The sequence below is a fragment of the Musa acuminata genome, chromosome BXJ1-7 (genome assembly GCF_036884655.1).
Source record: "Musa acuminata AAA Group cultivar baxijiao chromosome BXJ1-7, Cavendish_Baxijiao_AAA, whole genome shotgun sequence".
In the NCBI taxonomy this organism is placed as follows: domain Eukaryota; kingdom Viridiplantae; phylum Streptophyta; class Magnoliopsida; order Zingiberales; family Musaceae; genus Musa; species Musa acuminata.
In genome coordinates, this window is record NC_088333.1 from 41,154,627 (window position 1) to 41,176,815 (window position 22,189).

The 22,189-nt window shown below is 37.2% G+C and overlaps 3 protein-coding genes across 5 annotated transcripts; all 3 read right to left on the reverse strand.

Moving 5' to 3' along the window:
- Positions 1-356: 356 nt before the first annotated feature.
- On the reverse strand, positions 357-6,461 carry LOC103992670 (tryptophan--tRNA ligase, cytoplasmic). The gene is made up of 12 exons (XM_009412468.3): positions 6,156-6,461; positions 5,942-6,061; positions 4,930-5,115; positions 4,348-4,399; positions 4,109-4,174; positions 3,715-3,801; positions 3,445-3,537; positions 3,137-3,217; positions 2,172-2,243; positions 1,467-1,535; positions 1,038-1,148; positions 357-674 (listed from the first exon to the last, which is right to left on the reverse strand). Exons 1-12 carry the CDS (start codon positions 6,392-6,394, stop codon positions 624-626), a joined length of 1,227 nt encoding a protein of 408 aa, XP_009410743.2. The 5' UTR covers positions 6,395-6,461; the 3' UTR covers positions 357-623.
- A 509-nt stretch (positions 6,462-6,970) lies between these two features.
- Positions 6,971-13,125, reverse strand: LOC135679457 (peptidyl-prolyl cis-trans isomerase FKBP16-3, chloroplastic-like). 2 transcript variants are annotated; one of them, XM_065193235.1, is made up of 7 exons: positions 13,025-13,125; positions 11,996-12,276; positions 10,786-10,869; positions 10,166-10,215; positions 8,342-8,390; positions 7,516-7,590; positions 6,971-7,252 (listed from the first exon to the last, which is right to left on the reverse strand). In XM_065193235.1, exons 1-7 carry the CDS (start codon positions 13,080-13,082, stop codon positions 7,139-7,141), a joined length of 711 nt encoding a protein of 236 aa, XP_065049307.1. In that variant the 5' UTR covers positions 13,083-13,125; the 3' UTR covers positions 6,971-7,138. The 2 variants fall into 2 exon arrangements, with proteins under 2 accessions (XP_065049307.1, XP_065049306.1); XM_065193234.1 differs by lacking the exon at positions 13,025-13,125 and adding an exon at positions 12,799-13,007.
- A 3,999-nt stretch (positions 13,126-17,124) lies between these two features.
- LOC103992673 (uncharacterized) lies at positions 17,125-21,589 on the reverse strand. Of its 2 annotated transcripts, none has more exons than XM_009412472.3 (8): positions 21,485-21,589; positions 20,922-21,028; positions 20,263-20,306; positions 20,108-20,190; positions 19,802-19,910; positions 19,174-19,187; positions 17,660-17,761; positions 17,125-17,493 (listed from the first exon to the last, which is right to left on the reverse strand). In XM_009412472.3, exons 1-8 carry the CDS (start codon positions 21,527-21,529, stop codon positions 17,359-17,361), a joined length of 639 nt encoding a protein of 212 aa, XP_009410747.2. In that variant the 5' UTR covers positions 21,530-21,589; the 3' UTR covers positions 17,125-17,358. The 2 variants fall into 2 exon arrangements, with proteins under 2 accessions (XP_009410747.2, XP_018684282.2); XM_018828737.2 differs by having other exon boundaries at positions 20,263-20,316.
- Positions 21,590-22,189: the final 600 nt, after the last annotated feature.

Here is a 22,189-nt window from a genome sequence, read left to right on the forward strand (position 1 = left end):
GTCGCTGGATCTGCCACTGGGTGGTACCACCACTAGCAGCATTCACTGTCGACGATACCACCGCCCAAAATTCCTAGGGTGTTGTTCCCCAAGCGGTGCCACTATTGGCCAGGCTTTCAGCATCCTAGTTGAGCCTTGAATTCGACCCAAACCATCCCAACTTTGGGCCCAGTTGGCCCCTAACAAAGTTACGACGAAAGCACAATACTAAATACGCTCGATGTGTATGAGTCAAGAAACTCGACTCACGCCAAGATAAATCCATTATGATTAAGGTACAAGGACAAACGTACCCGAGGCATATATGTCGAGAAACTCGACTTGCGTCAAAATAAATCTACTATGACGAAGGCACAAGACCAAAATTTTCTTCTCATAACTTTAATAGCAAACACCTTAGCTAAAAATCTGAAAATAATGAATCCAATGCTTCAGCACAAATGCATGTTGGGCAAGTTACCAAGAAAACAGCTTCCTCACGAAAACTCTGGGAACTGCTCATTGCAACATCGCTATTTCTTGAATGGATAATAAAAGAATCCTGCCAAAAAAAATAATATATAATATTCTTGTTCTTTACTGCTGGAATCAATTTGGATCGACATCCGCATGCAGAAAGCTTTTCAGCCGAACATCTGGGGAAGGGGCCTCACGGCCATAAAAGCATCCACCACCTGACCAGGGAAGACAGATTTGTTAAGTGTAAACATAGTAGAGAGAGGCAAAAAACAGGCATGGCAGCACGCATGCGTGGCATGGGCTACATGGTCTGTACTAATAATACTTAACGATCTTCTATTTCGATCCATTGTCTTGTTCTTGGTTCTTGATCATTAGTGCATGTAATCAGGTAATCACTTTTTCATCCTATGGAAGACCATTAGTGCAACCAAATAATGAGTTTCTGTATGCCTAAATTATACTGTCCAGTGTCTTTGACCATGAAAACTTTAGAACAATTAATCAAAGAGTTTATTACTAGATGATATGGCAGCTCTCTGAAGGTGAACGGGTTACAGAAGATCTCAGTTGCTTACCTCATTGGTGATCAGTGCGCGAGCTTTCCGGTGTCTCTCCACCAGTTCAGACAGGACCTCCACAAGGCGCTTTTTGACTTCACCGGTCAACATTCGTCCAGCTCCATACTCCTGAAATTTTTTTATGGAATTGGCTGCTGCATTTACTAGACTAATTGAATAGCTTACCATGAGCAATGTACATGCTGTCATGGTTTTTTACTTATCCCATCCCCGGGTACCATCAAGTCGTAGGCAAACTGACATGGCAAGGGTGTAAGCCTTCCATGCCTGTGGAGGACATGCTTAAATTTGACATGTCAGCATGGGATTGACATGCCAGTAGTACCCGGTCCGCACGTCAAGCATCACTAGGCGTGCAGCCTGAGCAATCTATGCTTCTCAAAAGAAATCGGTGTTCAGGATGAAATCAAGAATTTATACAAGTACCTTCTTTATGTGATCAAGCTCAGCATCATCTTCAAGAAAGAAACCAAGGTACTTGACAGGAATATCAACCTGTTGAAGACCCAAAGCAGAAGTAGTAAATTTTGATAAAAGTGCAAACATCAAATGATTTGCTTAACAATCACAGTGCATTCATCTACAGCCTAGACTTGAAAGCAACTTCAACAAAACCCCATGATCAAGGATTCACTAGAAACCAACATAATTTCTGCAAAGTGCTATAACTATATATAATAACTGCAATGAGATTATAATACCACATATCACTATTAAAGACCTGCTTCGATTCATCGAGAGTTGAGATAATGAGTCTAATCTACCTATTTCACTCCACTTTTATGAGTCATCCTGACAACGTTTCTTGTAGAATTTAAATGCTCCAGTAAATTGTATCTTCATAAGTTCAATTTGGTGCTTTTCTCGGATTTGTCCCATCCAACATTTCCAGCTATATCTGATGTTTGCATATGTTGCTGCCTTTACCTTACCTAATCTGAGTATTTGTATACGTGAAGTTCTTAGAAAATCCATCGTTCCAAATAGTCTATGAAACTATGGAATATCCATTCAGGAATCTATTTTAGCATTAAAATCTGCTCCTTCAGTAGTAATACTGCAAATGTTGTTTGAAAAAAAAACAAAGTCTGCAGCTTTCTTAGTGAACCAATATAACAGAAGAAAGCATACCTCTAGATTTGCTCCATATTTTCTGTGGTTCTCTATTGAATCTTGGCCTCCAGAGAAAGCATACCTGTTTACCTGCAAATGTAGCAAATTTTATGACACAATGTTGCAGCCTCATCTTTCATTCTGAACATTTAAAACAACTAAAGTTTGGTAATTTTGTGCTCATTGTAGGAAATAAATTGTGTTCAGTCAGATCAATTTTCCATTATTATAGATATAATTAACCTAATACAACCTTACAATGCACCCATGTTATTTTACCATACCCACTAGCAGGTTAGGCCTCCAAGCAATTAGAATGATCTGTAGTAAGAGCACCCACTTCTGGTTTCACTTTCATGAGATGCACCTAACTTTTAGTCCACATTCAGAATCATTGAATATGGCAAGTGTTGATTGAGTAAACAAGAATGATCCATTCATATCAAAATATGAAAAAAAATCCATGCTAAGAGCTCAAAAATGGCAACTACTAATCGACTTTATAAGCAAGATTGGCCAATCATATAAATCATAAATAACAAAGAAACAACCAGATATCATGAAGTTCATAATTGTTGTTCGAGATCTTCAAAGCAACTTGATTAAAAATTCAATGAAAAACTCATCAGTGAAGTTCTTGCTTTGCTCTGTCTGCAGTTAGTGATGAGAAGAAATAACAGAAGCAACAAAACTCAAGGAACAAGAAGAATCCAACTTCTTTGACACAGTTATGGTGGAGCAACAAAGTCTAAATTATGAGCTAAATATTTTATTCCAGAAATCCATACTAGATATATTGTACTATAGTGGTGAAAAGAACCAGTACTATCTTAAAGTATGTAACTGCAAAACTCTAAATGAATAAACACCCAGCCACAACCAGGGTGGAAGTACAAAATAAAATACATTCAAGTGAAAAATAGAAGAGGAACAGAAGAAGCATCCAATGAAATAAAGCAAATGGATGGAATAGGAAAAAAAACCTTATTTTTAATGTCCTTGGATGAATCTGTCACATATATAGCAGAATTTGGATCACTGGCAGACATCTTTCCTGTCTCCCCCTTAAGCATGCAGAGCCAGTACACATTAATAAAAAAGCCATAAATAATCCAACATGGGTGTTTCAAAGCTAAATTCATCAAGATGAATGTCACTCCATAAAAATAAATAAAATATGTCAATGGAAACAATAGGAATAAACAAAAGGAAATGATGCTCTATCCTTTCATTGGTAACAATCAGATTATAGATTAGTTCCAATTGATGATTAATAAATTCTCATAGGTACCTGGAGAGCAGGGAAGAATGATGACTCAATTAATGCAGGTTTTTGGTAACCTATCCTAGGAGCAACATCTCGTGTCATTCTGAAGTAAGGATCCTGAAAGATGGACCAAAAAACCACTAGCGTTAGGGAAAGTTGGTAAGTTACCAATAAAAAGTAGATTACACTATAGAAAATATGCAGTTTTGCACAAGGGGAAAAAGTAAAAACATAACACCAGAACTATTGTGTCAAGATTTCAATTGTAAAAACTAGTAACAGAAAGCAAAACACCTGGTCAATGGCACATGGTATCAAACAACGAAGATCGTCTTTGCCTGAGAAGAGATGTGGAAATGAACTAGGGAATGATGGGACAGCCTGTAGACAATAAATTATGTTCAGGTATGATAAAAATCTCTAGTGTTTTTTTATTTCCAATGCAAAAATATGACAACTAGCCGTGTCTTTTTCATTTGTCGAGTAACAGTGAGTCCAGCAGTAATCATTTGCATAAAAATGATGTAATTATTAACTATGCCATGCCAAGAACAAACATTGAACCCCTTTCTAGGAAAGAATTGTCATGTTAACTTACTAAAAGGGTCAAACACACTCAGCTATGAAGCAAGTTTCATATTGACCTGAAGAAAAGTTAGGCCATGAGCAAAAGGCGTTGAAGTAGAACCTGAACAGGAGGGAAGCTGATTTTACCAATATGATCCTCATTTGTAAAGCCAAATATTCCTACAACCTGCATTTCAGAAGCACAATATTATAAGAGTAAGTATTTGAATCGCACTCCCTTAGAACATAAAATAAATTTTACAAGTCACGCATGTCTGAAAAAATATGCAACCCCCCCTTGAAACATAAAATAACTGTTATAAGTCATGCTTGTCTGAAAAAATATGCATTTGGAGTCACCTTATTGAATGTGACACATTTCGCAACTTTGACCATATTCTCATAGAAAGCACTGCAAAAAAATCTTGACATTAGAACTCTACAACATAGCAAATGATCAGCATTACCTGAAATCTAAAGCAACAACATCAAACTGTTAGTACCAACTATTTGAGGTTATAAGCAATATTATTTGATCGTTGGCATCAGATCCATCCTACTATTTCAAACTAAGGGTTCGTTGTTCCTCTACCTTTCCTAGACCATGAATTGAAACTTATTCACCTTGTCATGAAAGTTCACTTACATATTGTATATGCAACCCTAGTATGCAGTTATGCACTTCAAATTGTTCTGAGGTCAACTGCAATGCATAAACACCTGAGAGGCCCAACTTGAATCGGAAAAGAATGAATTAATTTTTGAAATAATGAATCTTAATGTTGAATGCTTTTATCAGTGAACACAAGGTATACAATTAAAACCTACATTTAACAGAAGGTAGGAGATATATGAATGATAATGGAATACAAGCAATCATTTACATAGTGGAAACTATATCATGCTAGTGCAAAGATGCAACTAACAAATAAAAAGCCTTACCCGCCAACATAACTGAAATCTGAGAAAATAAAAGTTCTAGTTATGTCAAATCCACATGCAATTATGTCTTTCGCATTCTCACGAGCAAGCCTTTTACTCTCTTCCACCGTAAGGTTCTTCCACATGCACTTCTCATCATCAGTTAGCTGTATAACAAGAGGAACCTTGAAAGCGTCCTGCAAGTATCTATCGATAGTAGTAGCTTCAGACAAATAACCAAACCACAAGCTTGACTCAACCAAATTTAACATAACAAAAAACATAAATACATAATCTCATGTGTAAAGATGCATATGAATTACAAAACTCATATTAATTGGATGGTTTCTTCAAAATTTCACTGATGAAAGGTCACATCAATGATTTCACCAAATACTGGACCAACTTGCTTCCTGGCTGGTAAACAAAGACAAATCATATTAATGGAACGTGTTTCTTCACAATTGCATTGATGAAAAATCACATCAATTATCTGACCAAATTCTGGACCAAGTAGGCTCCCTAGCCAGCATATAGAGAGAATGGATATGTAATCACAAGCATATGAAGGACAAATGTTCTGATATGACCAGCAAACCAATAGAATTAAGAAAATGTGGCCTTAGCCGTGAGGAAGGACACATGGATGGAGATTTCTTTATGACTAAAGATCAGCCTAAGAAAAAAATTAGCAAGACCTTAGAGAACAAAATATTTCTGTAAAAAAAGGCCACCTCAAAGATTTTTCTCACATTAATCCCATTCCAGCTAGAAGAAATCAGATTTTCTTTTTTTAATTACTGCAAATTCTGCTTAATCTAGTGATTTAACCAGACCGTTCAATATAATTAGAACCAGAAAATATCTAGCACGCAACAGAAATACTTACATTTCGATACGTAATACCCTAAGAGCACACAAAGTGAAATCAGAATCACTGGAACCTGAAGCTAGTGAAGCAAGTATTTTTATAATATGTAATTAACATAGAAATGCATCAAGGAATATAAAGCTTACCGACAGGGATACCTACTTGGTGAACATGAAGGGCACCAAATGCCCCATATGCAACGCCTCGGAGGACGGCCCTCTCCCCGTGTACAGGAAGAACTTCTCGCCCCTCTCATAGACATCTAGAATCTCATTGAAGTCCCTATAAACAATGACCCAAGAACCAAGCTCCCTTTCACCAAAAGCACCGGAAGACCGAAAGGGGATAGAAATTGAGAGGGCAAAAGTAGTCGGACCTGTGGGCGAAGAAGACACCACGGCGAAGGAAGACGTGGGCGGGGCGGCCGGTGAGCCGCTCGACGCGCCGCACGAGCGATTCATCGAGCCGCTGGCAGCCGAATTTCTCGATCAGCTTGTCGTAGTCGATCTTCCCCCCGTCCTTCGCCGTCACCTCCCAAGGGTTCACCACCTGCTCGTCGTCGCCCTCCCGATCGCCGCCTCCGGCGGAGCCGGCTTTCGTTGGCTCTTCCGCCATGGCAGAAGGCGACCGAGAGCTTGGTCGGGGGGCCGTGCTTAGGGTTCTAGAAGCAACGCCGCAAGATTGGGTTTTAGAGACCGGTTCGGACCATAAACAATGAGATCTGAAGACAGTTTTGTCATTTAGCGTTTGGGACCCGCACATAACGTCCAATCACAAGGCAGCCAAGAAACCGAGTGAATGCAGTATGGGTTAAAAAAATTATTGAGAAAAGAAGGGACCGAGGTTTCTCCGAACCGGTCCAACATTACGCATAAATCGCCGGTTTGATTAAGAGTGACACTAGATCGAACCCGGTTGAGATTTGAGCCTGACTCGCCCAATGAACGGGTCGGGTCAATGGGCCGGATCCAATGAACATGAATGAGGATGATGACCGCTCTGTGAATGCAATGTGCGACAGAATGAGAGACCAAAACAGATTCTTATTCTCTCCATATGAGGTAAAATTAATCCAAACTTAAATTCAACCTAAAATCAATATTTGTTGACCTCGATTAGAATAATATAACCAGCACTAAAATTTCTAACACAACATCCACTGATCAAGAGGTTTCTTTGCATACAGAAGAATAGATCAACACTCAACTTCAACTGCACAATAAAAGGGTAGCATATAGGGACATGGAGACAAAGAATGAACTGTTTCTTTCACATCATTTTTTCCTTTTGAATACAGATAAAAATGTGAAGTTCTCCGTGACACATTGTCGATCCGTGGAACAGACTCCAAGCTGACGTTTACTCGTCATCAAGACCTGGAACATACTCCAAACTAACATCAAATATTACAGGACTGTTTGGGGCTACCCTTGGCCTCCCTGGTGCTGAAGTAAGGCCCTTGGGGAATGATAACTGTTGAAAGAACACATAAAATTAGATGCATTCAGATGAAAATTTGATCATTATTGAAAGTACTACATAATGGAGTCCTGAAATTTTATGACAACAGACCAAGTAATGTGCTATAGATGGGCACAGTTGCATATGATTTTTAAATGGACAGAATCTAGCTGGAAGTCTGACAAATTATGATTACATGTTTATCCACTGGTATATGAAAAAAGAAAGTCTCGAAGATGTTACAATATTGATTTCAATGCATCAAGACCACTTACGGAGCCTGGTATATACAGTCGACGTTTTCCTCCAACTTTCATGCCCAAAATTCCTTCATCAAGTCCCTTGACCACCTATTTTTGGCAAAACAAAAGGGGAAAAAGAACATGAAGAAACATGGAAAACTTGCAAGGTGAATATTTCCACGAGAGATTCAAATATTCAGGTGGTATGCTTTCAAGCAAAGCAAATTTCTTCGTGATGACAAAACAGTCCAGTATAGTGAGAATTCCTCATACTGCATGACGCTATGCTTCAATATCTTAGCAAATTCTTGTTCTCTTTTATGACTGTCTTCACAGATTCACAAATAACTTCTAGTCCACCCAAAATAAGCACAGTAGGCTGAAAAGACTCGAGTGCAAAATGATACATAACAGATGGTACAGAACGGGAAAGATACATAACAGATCATGAAGGACCATCAGGAGTTGGATGTTCTCCTCCATATTTACACATTCCTTGATACAATTACTTCATTCTAACTGGTTGGTATAGTGTAAGGAGTAGGCATAATCCATGTTGCAACGGAATGGGCCCTCCTGGATTACATATTTATATTTGACTTTCATGAAAAGAAAAACAAAAATTACTTCAAGAAAGTAGTTGAAAATAATAATGTAAAAGAATCCATGATGGCCTATATGTGTGAATAAGCAACAACTAAAATTATGGAGTGTGTAAGCCAGCATGTGATGTACACCAAGACACATCAACAACAAACAAAGTTCTGACTGATTCAGATCTCTTATAGGAAAAACCATATATGATTAGATCTTACCAACATTAGGCGCAAAGACTGGAAGTATGATAAGATTGTTATACCTGACCAGCTCCCACACGAAAAATATAAGGTAGGCCTTTTTCCAATGAGCTGGAACAAAAAGGAAGAGCAGAATCAGAATCCTTCTAAAGAATTGTCTAGGATACAATTTCAGAATGAGCATTATGATTCATGTTACTTAAAGCTAGTCAGCAGAATATGCAACCCAGATAGAAATGTTAGATAAATGCTTCCAAGATTGTACTGATAGGCCATGCAAAATAAAAGAAATGAAGTTCAATGTATATCAATCAGATAATTGCTTTGCTGATACTCAATATCTAGGTCAAATTTGGAATAAATATAAGCCTATGGAGTTTCCTCAGTAGTGAATTTTCATTGTGACATGCAGTGACTTACTATCTAAAACAATAAGATATAAACAAGACATATTGCAAACTAGACTGCAGTGGCACAGAAAACATGGGAGGAAATGAGAAGGGAGGCGAAAAAGAGAACAATCCAGAAATGGATTACACCTTTTGTATTTTCATACAATACAACTGTTACTTGTTAAAACTTGTTTCTATGTTGGTTGTATTGGCAACATCTGTTGAAAATCCAGAAAAGAATCTAGCTCTGATTGGATAAAAATCCAGATCCAGTTGGATAATTGTCAATCCTACTCCCATAACTTCTTTTTCGTGCTATTATAATCATCTTGGCTGCCTCATGGTGGATTTCATTACAGAATGTGCGGCTGCAGGGGAAGAGGTGGTTCAGTTATCTAGAACGGGAGGCACCTTCCTGAGGATCTGATCTGAAATTAAGTTAAGATTAGGCCAACTTTATTGTCAATAGTAAGTTAAGAATCAACGGCCTTACTGTTAGTGATAGAATTCTTTTGAAGGCCTTTTTGTTTTCACTAATGTGATTATACTGCACATCAACATAATAAATCCTTATTGACCTGTCACAGTTGTTTACTGAATGTTTCTTCTACATTGACTTCCTCTTCAATATGTTGTGCAACTTGCCGTCCCCATCAAATTTGTATCTTTAAGCTTCTCACATCCTAAGTGTAACACCCCCAATTAGTTCCACATCAGAAGTCGGCAAAGACTAAGATTGACTTATAAGGGTCTGATGAGTATATTACAATAACTTCAGTTTAAGCATTTTGATCAGTGGTTTGGACCAAACGGAGTTATAGGCCAGTTAGCCCATCAGACTCAAGTCGTGACATTTGGTATCAGAGCCAACCTAATATTTAAGCATGGTGAGAGGTTGGGCCTTGACGAGGATGTCAAGCTAATTGAGTGGGCGAGATTGTAATACCCTCAATTAGTCCCATATCAAAAGTGGACAAAGACTTAGATTGACTTATAAGGGTCTGATGAATATGCTATGATAACTTCAGTTTAAGCATTTTGGTTAGTAGTTTGAACCAAACGGAATTATAGGTCAGTTAGCCCATCAGACTCGGGTCGTGACACTAAGCATTTGTCTTTGGTGTCAAGGAGATAACATCATAACTATAGTCTGGATTAAGCGAGCATTTGAAATAAATTATTGAATTTTACAAATTTTTCTTTGGAATAGTTAAGTCAAAGCAAATGGAAACATATTGTTATAAATGCTGCAGACAGCAATCAAGGATCTAGAAAGACAGAAAAGGACTAGATGCATGCCTTGAGCCAACAAGAGAAAGAGGAATCAACTTTCTCCCAGATAGTCATGAATTATAAATATAAAATGAAGGCTCCCAGAATAACAGTAAACAAGGAACTTTAAAAAGGACAAAAACATAAACAAAATCTTTCCATTTCATTTTTAAGGCCTCATCAAGCATAAATATCATTGAATGATCTCGGTAGAGTGTTTACCTGTCAAATATTTGCCCCGATGGAACCATGGCAACATAATTTGCAGCCACCTATATGGTAAGACATGAAATACCAAAGTTATGGCATAGTTATTTAGTACCATAGCTAAAATTAGAGAGCAAATTAAGAAATAAGATACTACACAAGAACATGCACACAAAGTAACAGAACACTGCTATTGAGATGCAGTTTCCCAAATTCCCATGCAACAACTCATCAAGGAGAATCAGTTCAGCAATATTGGATATGAAAAGCAGTTCCTTAAATGTAGATTAGACAACAGATGCAAGAAAACTCAGAAAAACTTGCATTAAAGCAGAGCAAAGATACTTTAGAATTTAAATTCTTCGAAATTTCTAAGAATGAGCTTATTTTCACTTACATGCATTACCAACAGATATCTTGCAGTGCTAATGATTGATGGGAGCCACATGCATTAGGCCACCAGTTTCATTTATCGTGATAATAATTTAATGCATTTTTAAAAAAATTGTTCCTCTCACTGAATTATTAAAGTGGCAGTCCACTGATCCACTTTTTCTAGTAATAAGCCAAGTATTCAATGGCATCCAAAGTTTAAAAAAATTAAAAAATAGATTAAACCTCAAACGGGAACTCACCTGAAAACCAATGGGTGGGCTCGGACCTTCTCCAATTTTAATATCCTTATATTGCAGACCAGATTCTGTAGTTACCATAGGTATCTGCATGAAAATATAATATGTTTATCACCTATTCATAAATAAGAAAGTTTTATCTAGTATCTCTAGATTTTAACACTGATATTACAGCAGTAGTGTCTTACCATAGTCCAACAATTGAATATAGCTTAGAGTTCAAGCAGGTTGCAACAGCAAAATTGTAGACATGATAGAAACTAGACAGATGAAATGTAGAGGGAGCACAAGTATCTTCAACAGCTATAACAAGTTACAAAGAGTAACAACTGGTAGAAGGATGAAAAACCACTGTGATGGGAATATACTAATCCACACCCATGAATAGTAAGGAAATTCATTGTAACTATTTCCTTCAATTATGGGTTGTGCTTCTTCAAAAATTTAGATCTTCCACTTGCTTGTTATGGATAATGACATTTCTATGAATCATGAAATGTGGCTAAATTGTAAGAAATTGTTTATGAGATGGTTCTTCTTGCTTTTACATCAGAAATGAATCTGCAAAATCATGTCTATCCTTGTCAGCTAAGAAAGAAAACCATGTAGACTAGGTTCACGATAACATGATTAGTTTTCATGAAAGACTTGTTGGTCGAAAAAGGGCATCCGTGCAGTAATTGGCCACCATCTCAATCCAAAAATTTTAGTAGATAAATTATGGGCCAATGCCAGTATATTAACCGTACTCTCAGATAGTATGGGTTAATAACAGGTAACATTATCCACTCTTACATGTCCTATCAATCTCCCCCTACATGTGAGAGTCCTACCTGCATACCATATAACCACACCCTTCAAGAATGAAGTGATGTCCATAACAATAAGTTCTTTAAAGCACATAGAACAAAGATAAATAAGAAGCCCACATCAGAATGTTTCAGACCACCCAAATACCAGATGAATGATTTCATAAACCAGAAAATTTTAGTGCATCTACTCAAAATCAAAAAAGAAATTATTGAGTTTACACATCTTTTTGTTAGTCTTCTTGATCTGCATAAAAATTTGTCATCTTCAGAAATGACATCATTTCTGACATTGATATCACCAGTCAAAATCTTGACTATTTAAAGAAGAGCACTAAAGAAAATTTACATCAAAATCTGGATAGGCAAGAAATTGTGTTCAGGGTTATGCAACCTCACCATACATTTTCAAGCTCCTTTTCACATTCCTCGTTACATAATCTTGGCTTTTCCTCTGGGGGCAATCCAGCTCCATGGGAACCAACAATGGGTAACCCAAAAACAGACGTAACCAACACCATTCCAATCGCAGTCCGTCGACCAGATAGTGTGAAATCGTCGTATATTCTCTTACTTAATGTTTTGGGTCCACTCACTGAGGCCGAGCAATGAACACACAAAATTGGGATCCTCTCAGTGGACAAGATACGAGGATTACACCATGCTTTCTTGACAAAGCTTGGACCTACACAAGTATCACATACTACTCAGGAAACTTTTGCGGAAGCTATGATATGAAAACACTTTCTGACTATTGAGCAAGATAGCACCATATGCCAACAAGCCAAAGCATGCAAGTAATCTTAATATGAATGGCATAAGAGCTATTTAATTGATCAGTTTCTACATCGCAGTAAGTCGTATGCTCGTCTACTGAAATTCCTTTCCAATTGCTTGAAAGCTAAAAAAACGATACCACAACAAAAACATGAACATGGCTTCTTTTACTACTACAATTCATTCTCATGGCTGATATCCCATATACAAACATTTGATGTCTCTATAACACAGGAAATAGATCGAAAAATCCCACAAACTCATCCAACATAGGTCATAATGAATCTCGCTAAAGGATGAGAGAATAACAAAACCGAAGGCTAAGCAGCAAGCCACTTCCGAAAAGATCACCAAAATCTGAAACTACCAGTGAAGAACTCTATGAATAATTCTCAAGCGGCTCTCGTCAACCAAAAACAGAACAAAGTACCGATTTTGTGGTGACCATTTACGAAATCAGGCTTCAATCTCTGCTGTTTTTGGCAAGAACTCATTCCTTTGTAGTCGCTAAACCACTGCATTTTGTTGCCCCAAACAAAAATGTGTGCAAGAATTTCTATGGCACGCCAAAATTAAACAGATAGTATCTCTGCATGTGTGCGAGAGAGAGAGAGAGAGAGAGAGAGAGAGAAGGGGAGAAGGGATTGGATGGTGACCTGAGGGAAGAAGAAGCGCGGAGGAAGAAGCCATGGCTGTGAAGTGAAGGACGTGCATTGGGTTTGGAACGGATAAAGGATTGCGTGGAGAATCGATTGGAGACGAGGGTTCGATCTGTCCCGCAAGTCACCCTCGAGCCCGATAACCCACTTACTCGATCCGATAACGTGTATTTCGGATCTTCAACCATTTTATTGTTTCAGTGTCCCGCAAGCCACCCTCGAGCCCAATAACCACTTACTCGATCCAAATCCGATCCGATAACGTGTATTTTGGATCTTCAACCATTTTATTGTTTCAGTTAATAATATAAAAAATATTATATATACCTCATAATTATACAGCTAATATCTCGGTATCATATGATTGATACCTTATGTTGGATGAGCCATGTTTTATCACCTTTTAGGTGATGATGATGATGATGGACTCTACGAAAAGTTAGTACATAAGATGTGACTCAACCAACTATACTAAATGTTTCATAGATTGAATATAATAGTTTAAAGCATTAATCATAATCTTAACCAAATAATTAAATCTCATATTATTAAAAGCCCTCATATCTAGTTTTAGTATTTCGTTTCTTATATTTTAAAAAGTTATATTAATATCCCTATAATTACGAAGGTGAAACATTTAAATCTATTTATCCTAATATCGTTAGTTTTATCAACAAAAATATGAAATAAAAAAATAATTTTTAATATTTTAGTTAATGACGACGGACGATGCCATAATTAGAGATCGCAAGTGTCTATTGTAGATAGGAAAACGATAACGAAAGGTAAATGTTACTCTGCATTTGCATAAATGGTGACATGATTATCGAGTGTCACTTCAATTGTTTTATATCCACGTCGACATTAATGTAGTTGTCGAGCTACATTGCTCGACATCTGTATCGATGACCCTTTCGTCGCTTAACAATCGTGTCAATATTGATGCAGATATAGAGTAACCCTTACATCTCGTCGTCGCTCTTCTTATCTATAACAACCCCTTAATTATTCCATCATTTGCCACCAACGACATTGTCCATCACTATCAACTGAAACATTAAAAATATTTTTTTATCTTTTATTTTTTATATTTTTATTGATAAAATTAGGATAAATAGACCAAGATATTTTACTTTTGTAATCATACAAATATCAAAGTAACTTTAAAAAATATAACAATCAGGATGCTAAAGATAGCTAATTACATCTAACAATCTATAATTAGCTTTATAAACTTTTAGGAAATGGTCTCCCTCTATAGTGAATTATACTCTTTATATTTGAAACTTATCCAATTCCTTCAAATTCTTTATTAATTTAAACATTAGAAGAATTTTCTTATTTTATCATATACATCTGTAATTCTTTTTACAGTATCCTTAGTAGAAATCACTCACATCAAATTTATGATGTTCTTTTAAACTTAGAACTAACGTTAACTCCCAACCCCCTCAAGTATCACACAATCAAATTCTATTTAACCATCGTTAACAGTTAATAAGAAGAAAAGAAATTCGAAAAAAAAATGTGTCCCCAATACTGATGATAATTAATATATCATACGGTGTACCATAGTCGTGATGTTTGACTTCGAGATCGGTGCCTCAAATATCGTGCTTAGGACTTTTTGGTGTGAAGACCAGAATTATATACCATTGACTGTATTATATTTGTCCATATATATATATAGTTTTTGACCGAAGGTACAAGTAAATGCGCGTCTCGGACCTCAATTAAATGCAGCAAACGTGTTCATCATCGCCATGTTTTCCTGCACGAACTGTGTGGAGAAAATTCCCATGTCAGACCGAAGTTTGAAATCATTTTCTTGGCAAGTTATAAGTGTTATATGATTTTTATTCGATGCTGATTGAACCTATTTAAAAAATAATAACTATTATAAGTGATATATAATTTTTTTATATTTAATAAATATTTATTTCATCGTCGTATGAACATGAAGAATCATTCGAATCATTATTATTTTATTAAAATTCTTAAATGGTAGAAAATAAATATGAGTAAAATATTTTTTTATTAGAGTATTTTTATCATCGTTATAAGAATAAATCTTATGAAAAAAAAGACTTCTCTTATTTATATAGAGAGACTAATAAAATTTAAATTTTAACTTTTTTTGATAATAAAAGAAATCTTATCGTTGTACCAAAAAACATTCGTTTACTCCATCTTCGTCGTTACTATTGTTTAAAATAATGTACTTAGAAAAATCTTGAAGATGCATCAGCATCAGCATCAGCCTCCGAGGTAGGTGCCGGGAAGGCACCCCCAAAACCAAATTCCGACAAGTTTGCACTCCTTCCATGACCAAGACTGTGTGTACGTGCCATGCAGCAGCTTTGGTTCGAGTTTGCCTTCAAAGTTCCACATCTCGGAGTCAAAGATCTCCTTCACCTGCCACCATCTGCTTCTTCGCCACCGATCAAACATGTGACACATGTTTGACCGCTGCTAATCTTTTTTGTCAACAAGAAAACCTCACAATTGTCAAGGGTTTGATTCAGACGAGACTTTCTTTGCAGTAGGTAGCTTCTCTATATAAACTCCTCGCATGCAGCCGAATCCTTGCTCGCACCACCACAAGCATTACAAGCTAGCCTTTTGTTGAAGGAGTTGAAGGATCGAGGGATGGGTTGTCGGAGGAGTTGCGTGCTGGTGATGGCGCTGCTCGTCTCGGCCGTCGTCGCGAGCAACGTCGGCGGAGTCGACGCGGCGAGGCCGGTGCCGGACTACTTCGACGGCGGCGAGAGCTACTTGGCGTACCCGAGCACGCAGGAGAAGGCGAGAGCGACGGTGGCGACGTGGATGGCGAGGCTGCCGTCAGGGCCGAGCCCGAAGGGACCCGGCCATTAGTGACGGCGGAGCAGCTCGATCACGTTACGCCCTGTAAAATGACGCAGGCTTAAGGAAGGAAATTACATGAAATGTAAAGAAGCCTTCTTTTTTGTTTTCTTTTTTTTTCTTCTCTTGATAAAAGGATGGGATAATTTTTCCCATCCAAAGAAGAAACACTCCGTTTACTCCCAAGTATTCGGATATTTAATATTTTGTATTTTTTCTGATACGGAGTTCAATGGGAAGGTTGTTAATACTTTCTTAAAATAAAGAGGTAAAGCTCGTCCTCGCAATGGGAACCTCATGCATTTAATACTATATATATATATGTATATATGTATATATATACATCCACCAGCTAAGTCATGAAATCAGACTAAACCACTTGAAACAGTATGAACGAGGCACAATTTCAAAGAGAGGATTTGATCACGAATTATGCCAGGATGTAAAAGGGAGAGGAGGGAGGGTGGGTGGGAGAACAACGACAAAAAGGATCGATACACACGGCAAAACCGATGATGCTGAGCATCCCATGAATTCAGTCTTCTAAATTCGATTAATCTTGTTTATAGCAAACTTATCAGTGATAGGATATATTCTGATATGGTCCTCGCGACAAAAATCAACGGTTATGTCAAAACCTACATGATATGAAGCCTCAGAATCGACGGAGATGGCGGATCGTGGCCATGTCGCTCGGGATTGTATGAGACAACGTTGTGCGATGTGAATATGAAGCCTCAGAATCGACAGAGATGGCGGATCGTGGCCATGTCGCTCGGGATTGTATGAGACAACGTTGTGGATTGTATGAGACAACGTTGTGCGATGTGAAACCATGTAAGTTGATCCACACCGTATGGGGTATATGAGTCGATCACTCAAAGTATTGATGGTCATTAACGAATCATGTATGGTCGACCGTTGACAACAGGTATAGAAACCAACCTCTAACCAGTGCCAGGGGATGATACCTCCAACACTCGAGACACTCTCAACTCCATTTTATACCGATGTAAGCTTCGAAAGGGATCAAGGGAGCACAACAAGAAGAGCAACAAGAGGAATCAACTCTCTGCTCCTCCTTGGGTCGACCCAACCGATGACGCTCTGACCCTACTTAGCATCGACCCTCTCGCCTCAAGAATCTGTGTGAATGATCTTGTGTTCTCAGGATCGAATCGAGCCGACTCTTTGACCACGATATGAAGTTGTGTAACAACCAACACCAGCAATACTTACCTCTCATGGAACAAACATTTAAGATTGACAAATTGCCTTAATATTCAGTCAAACAATTATGTTATCAAATTTGAATTGATTTTTTGTTTCTACGCTATCTGAACACCGAAAACCCACTACAAGTTTGGAGGACTCAGCTTTTTAGATTAAGCTTGTTTCCTTCTGAGGCTCTGCAGACTTCTTCTCATCCTTCTGTCCTTTTCTCATCAATAAGTTACAAATGGAATAAATCAACGTTTGGATTTTTTCGTTTCTTGGAGCTGTAAAATTGCATCAAAGCCAAAATCATTTCCCGGTTGGAATGTTGATTCAAGCTCTTCATAGCTCTGCTTAACTCTAAGATCTTTGGTTACCTTGAAGCTCTCCTGTAACACGTATTCAGTAAAAGCATGATGTATGACTACAATTGGGAACAACCGAAGAGAAGAAAGAGCTCACTGTTCTTTCTAAATTACTGGTACTAACATGGACACCATTAAAAATACTTACAATGATGTAACACATGATAGCAGCATCTTAAGATAAAGGTACCTTTTCAATATATTCAGCGACTGTAGCATTGATGATTTTCTTGATAGAGTGCTTGTTAACTTTTGATGGCCCAATGACGTGCAGGAGAATATCTTTTGGTATCTACAATTAAAGAGTACAATATTGAAAATCACCACCATTCATATGATAAATGTAAATAACTGCACTAAATTCAGATATCAGGAAAAAAAAAAAAATCGGATGTCAGGTACTAGCATTGCTTTAATGAAGCCAATAGAAGAAATATACCAAAACAGCACATTCACCCGTTTCTAAAACAATTTTCAGCTTCTAGCTACGTAAATGTACATTGGGCAATCTAAAACTCGGTAAAAAGTTCAGAAACAAATTTGCCAGAGAACCACAGGAAATTCACAAAATATGTGGTTGCCAGTAAAAATAACAGCTCAACTAAAATCAATTGGACAGGAAGACAGGAAGACCATCGAAATTATTGAGTCACTTTGACAAAGTCTGCAGGGTGTTGTATCTACATAGCTAAATCTTATTTCAAAATAAGAGGAAAGGCGAATTACCAAAAGGAAACTACTTCATGCTTTAGTCTGCGCTTTGTTTTTGCTTTCTCTATTATTCATGGAACTAGTAAAATTTCAGGTGCTAAAAATAACAAGAATTCAGATGGTCTAGTAAAAGCACATTTCCTATGTGAAGTCCCAGGGTCTCTTTGGGTCTTTAGTTTTACCAAACAAGGTCTGTTATACCTGGCCATATGATTGAAATTATATCCAATCAGATCCGTAGTCAGCAAATTACCAGACCTGCAAGGTTTTATTCATTCCTATCTGTTGATGTAGCCTCCTTCAATTGTAATTCCTAAAACCTACAATTTTTCCCATAATCAAATTTTGTAGTCTTAATAAGTCCATATAATTATAATTCCAGACTTGGTTGCCTGTGTGACTCAAACACGTTAATGCAAGTTTGAACTTCAAGAGTAGGCAATGTGGGGGAACGGTAAAATATCCATCAACATCGCTATCTAACACCTTGTTGATTCTTACCCAGATTATCAACCAGTATAGGGAAGTTTTACACTTCACCAGAGAATTGGATGTAAAAACTACAAGTCAGAAGCAACAATCTGTCAGTATACATATTATAAACAGAAGCATCCTGATGCTTTCACAAAGTGCTGCATTATGGGCACAAAAGCTTTCCATTTGACTTGCAAAAGCCAGTCAAAACCACACACTAGATGTCTGGACACTTTTTGAGTAAGACTACTTTGATAAAATCTAGATCTTTCTAATCAAAATTAGTATCACAGCATTGAATTTATGAAGAGGATCTGTTTTCCAATTGAGAATTGACGAGGTCTACTAACAAAAGATTGAGAAAATCAGATGGCTTATAGATTTCTGAAGCCATTTTAAATCAATCACCAACATTCCAAGTGACATTCTAATGACCAGAAGAGAACATTTTACAGGGTAACTACTTTACTAATGCAACTTGCATAACAATAAAAAGATGACATAAGCAGTAAAACTTACATCAGGAGTCTTCCCTGATACATCCAAGAATATTTCCACCAGTCATGAACAATGGGAACCAACAAGAATACAAGTCAGTTTATTCTGTGAAGGACATCTTGATCAACATTTAATAGTGCAGAGAAAGCAACAAAAAAGATAGCAATCTGTAAGATGATTCCAAATGCCATGTTCTTCAAGTAATGAAAGTTACTGAAGTTCTAAAAGTTATAGACGATAATAACTGAGTGTAAAAATGGAAAAGATATAAAAGTTGATATCATCCTGTCCCACAAACCAAGGATCACACATGAATGCAATGTAAATGAGATCAGCCAATCCGTATTGAAGTATCCAGTAGTGGCAGAAATGAATGACTGAAAAAGGAGTTAGTTTGGCATAATAAGGTGGTATGATGGTTATTTAAAAACTGGTGACAGTTCTCTGAATCAAGCACAATGAAGGGAAAAAGAGGTAAGCAGCTGATCTACCGAACCACAATAATTGCAAAAAAAAAAAGCCTTTTGTGACATGCCATTCAACAAACCATGTAGCTTGAAACTGTGGAGATATGCTTGTCATGAATAAATATGCTAGTGTGAATGTATTGTAAATATTCAACAAATTCAAAATGTGATATCAGATTCACCTCCTTTCACTCTCCGAAAACCAGGAATTGGTTGTGCAGCAGCAACTAATTTGGAAAACACATCATCAAAGATGGCCTGAGTTCTAGTGCCAGATACATCAACCCTAATCTGCATCCAAGGTTATGTCACAATTTTAAGTTTGTATGCTCTCAAGAATTATGCCAAAGCTTCAAGGAAATACATAGTCAATAGTAAATGTCAAATAACTTGCAATTGACAATCTTCAAGATCAATCCATAATTATTGGAAAATTTATTATCAAACATTCAAACATGAAATAAACAAAACATATTAGTGATTTTTACCTTTATCTCTCTATCATCTGAGTTGTTAACAGTAACAGTGAACTCCTCAAAAGGAGACATGGAATTACCAAGACTCTCAGGATCTGCATTTCAAATATGGAGAATAGGTTATTACAAATATGCTGACTGGTAAAAGAAGTAGCATAGACTTCTACCTGAAGATATTGCTTCAAGTGCATCAATACTTTTGTAGCCATCCCTGTATAGATCTGGAATTTTTTAATAAGGGTGTAACTCTGGCTATGCCATCGGTTGCAGTTAGAAACAAAAAGGATGCACGGAGAGGCAACTGTGATATTTGCATGTGTGTTTTCTTTAAGATAAAAGAAGTTGATGGAACTAGAGCACAAGTAATTAGGAGGGGAAAGCAGGACAGGTGGAGAAGCAGGATACAACAGAACTATTCTATTGCCTCTATGACTCTGACGTAGTTATTAACTCTGAAGAACAAAGGTATTTTTTTAGTATGAGAAAGAAAGTGGATGTGAAGCAGAACTTAGTACATGTAGATTCCAACATTGTTGTTAACGGAAATATACAGGAATTTTATGAAGTTAAAAAATACATGGAAAGATATTCTATAAAACCTAATAGTGATTTCTCATCAAAATATATTCTATGGTCCTACGGAAACCTTCATTTTCAGAGCTAGATCCCAATTGGATAGAACTTTGTCTTAGGGGAGTATTAGGAAAAATATAAAAAAACAAAACAAAACAAAACAAAGGCAATAGAAAGAGAAAAGGCAGAAGAATTATACAAAACAACATGCTTCTTCTGGAACAGCATGAACTAACTCATAAAGTATTGGTACCTTCTAAAATTTTCTCGAGTGACATTTTGCATATGAATTGATGACTGCATTCTCCGAGAGAATGGTAATCCAGCACACAGGTTTATTCTTTGCTTTCGAATCATTATCTGTAGAGAGATACAATCACAGAACAATGTTAAGGAATCTAGCATCTCATTTATTTGTCGAGGATAAAGGATGTACATATAGTGACCCTTCCATATACCGTGTCCAAGAATTAAAATGCAGATAATTATAGGTTAACCAATGATGCAAAGAGTCCAAATAATCACGCCTATGAAATTGCTTGCATAAGTAGCATCCTTTAGTGAATTATTTCATAAGCACACCAATGAAACTGCTCAAAGGGGAACAATTGCTTAATCTCTCTCGTCCACAGGACTTAAAAGGAGGAATTGCAATACACGAGCCGAACCGAAACTGATTTCATCCCTCATGCCAGACTTTGCGAGGAACAAAAGGAACAAACTAATGTGCCAGAAAAGAAACAGATCAAAGTACTTGTTGATGATCTAAGAATTAGTTATCACAAAATAGATTTGAGTTCTGGCAGCTTTTGTTACCTCCGGATTCAGTCCATTGCATAAAGGTCTAATGGCCAACTCCATTTCGTTCCCCCCTTTCCTCTGGAGATGAAACCCAAAACCCTATCGGAAACCCTAACTCTGGCCTTTGTAGATTTTCCTCTCCGTGTTCCGCCGGAACCGTTTAAAGAGTGCCACGTGGCACTCTGTGTTGACAAAAGGCTTTCTCGTAATTAATTACAATAAAGAGGACATTTCCATCAACTGCCTCAGCCGATGGACGCCAACGAACGCTCCCGCCGTTCAAAGAAAATTAGGGTTCTTTTTACGGTTGAGTCGTTATCGAAATCGTCCGAGGGGAATTCCGGCGTTGGTGACATCGAATACGGTCAGCACGAGGCTTGCGCTTTAACGAAATCAATCTCTATTTCAGCAAGTAATTCTTTTTATTTCTTGAATTCTAGAAATATCTTGTTTTGATAAGAGGATTTATATTAGTTTGATTTCTTTTTTGTCCGAAAACACTAGCCTTTAGTAGCACTAAGTTTCCTGTTTCCTTAGCTTGTATGTAAAAGAGAAATCTTGGTCTCGTGATAATGGGGATATAAATGGTTTGTTCTGTCATCGATCTTCCAAATTAATGTCACCAGATTTTTGTTAGAATATCTCACTTGTTTCCATTCTCTCTTCCATTTTGTTATTGTAAAGAATCCAATTGGTTGGTTTCACTTCTTGATGGAGTCT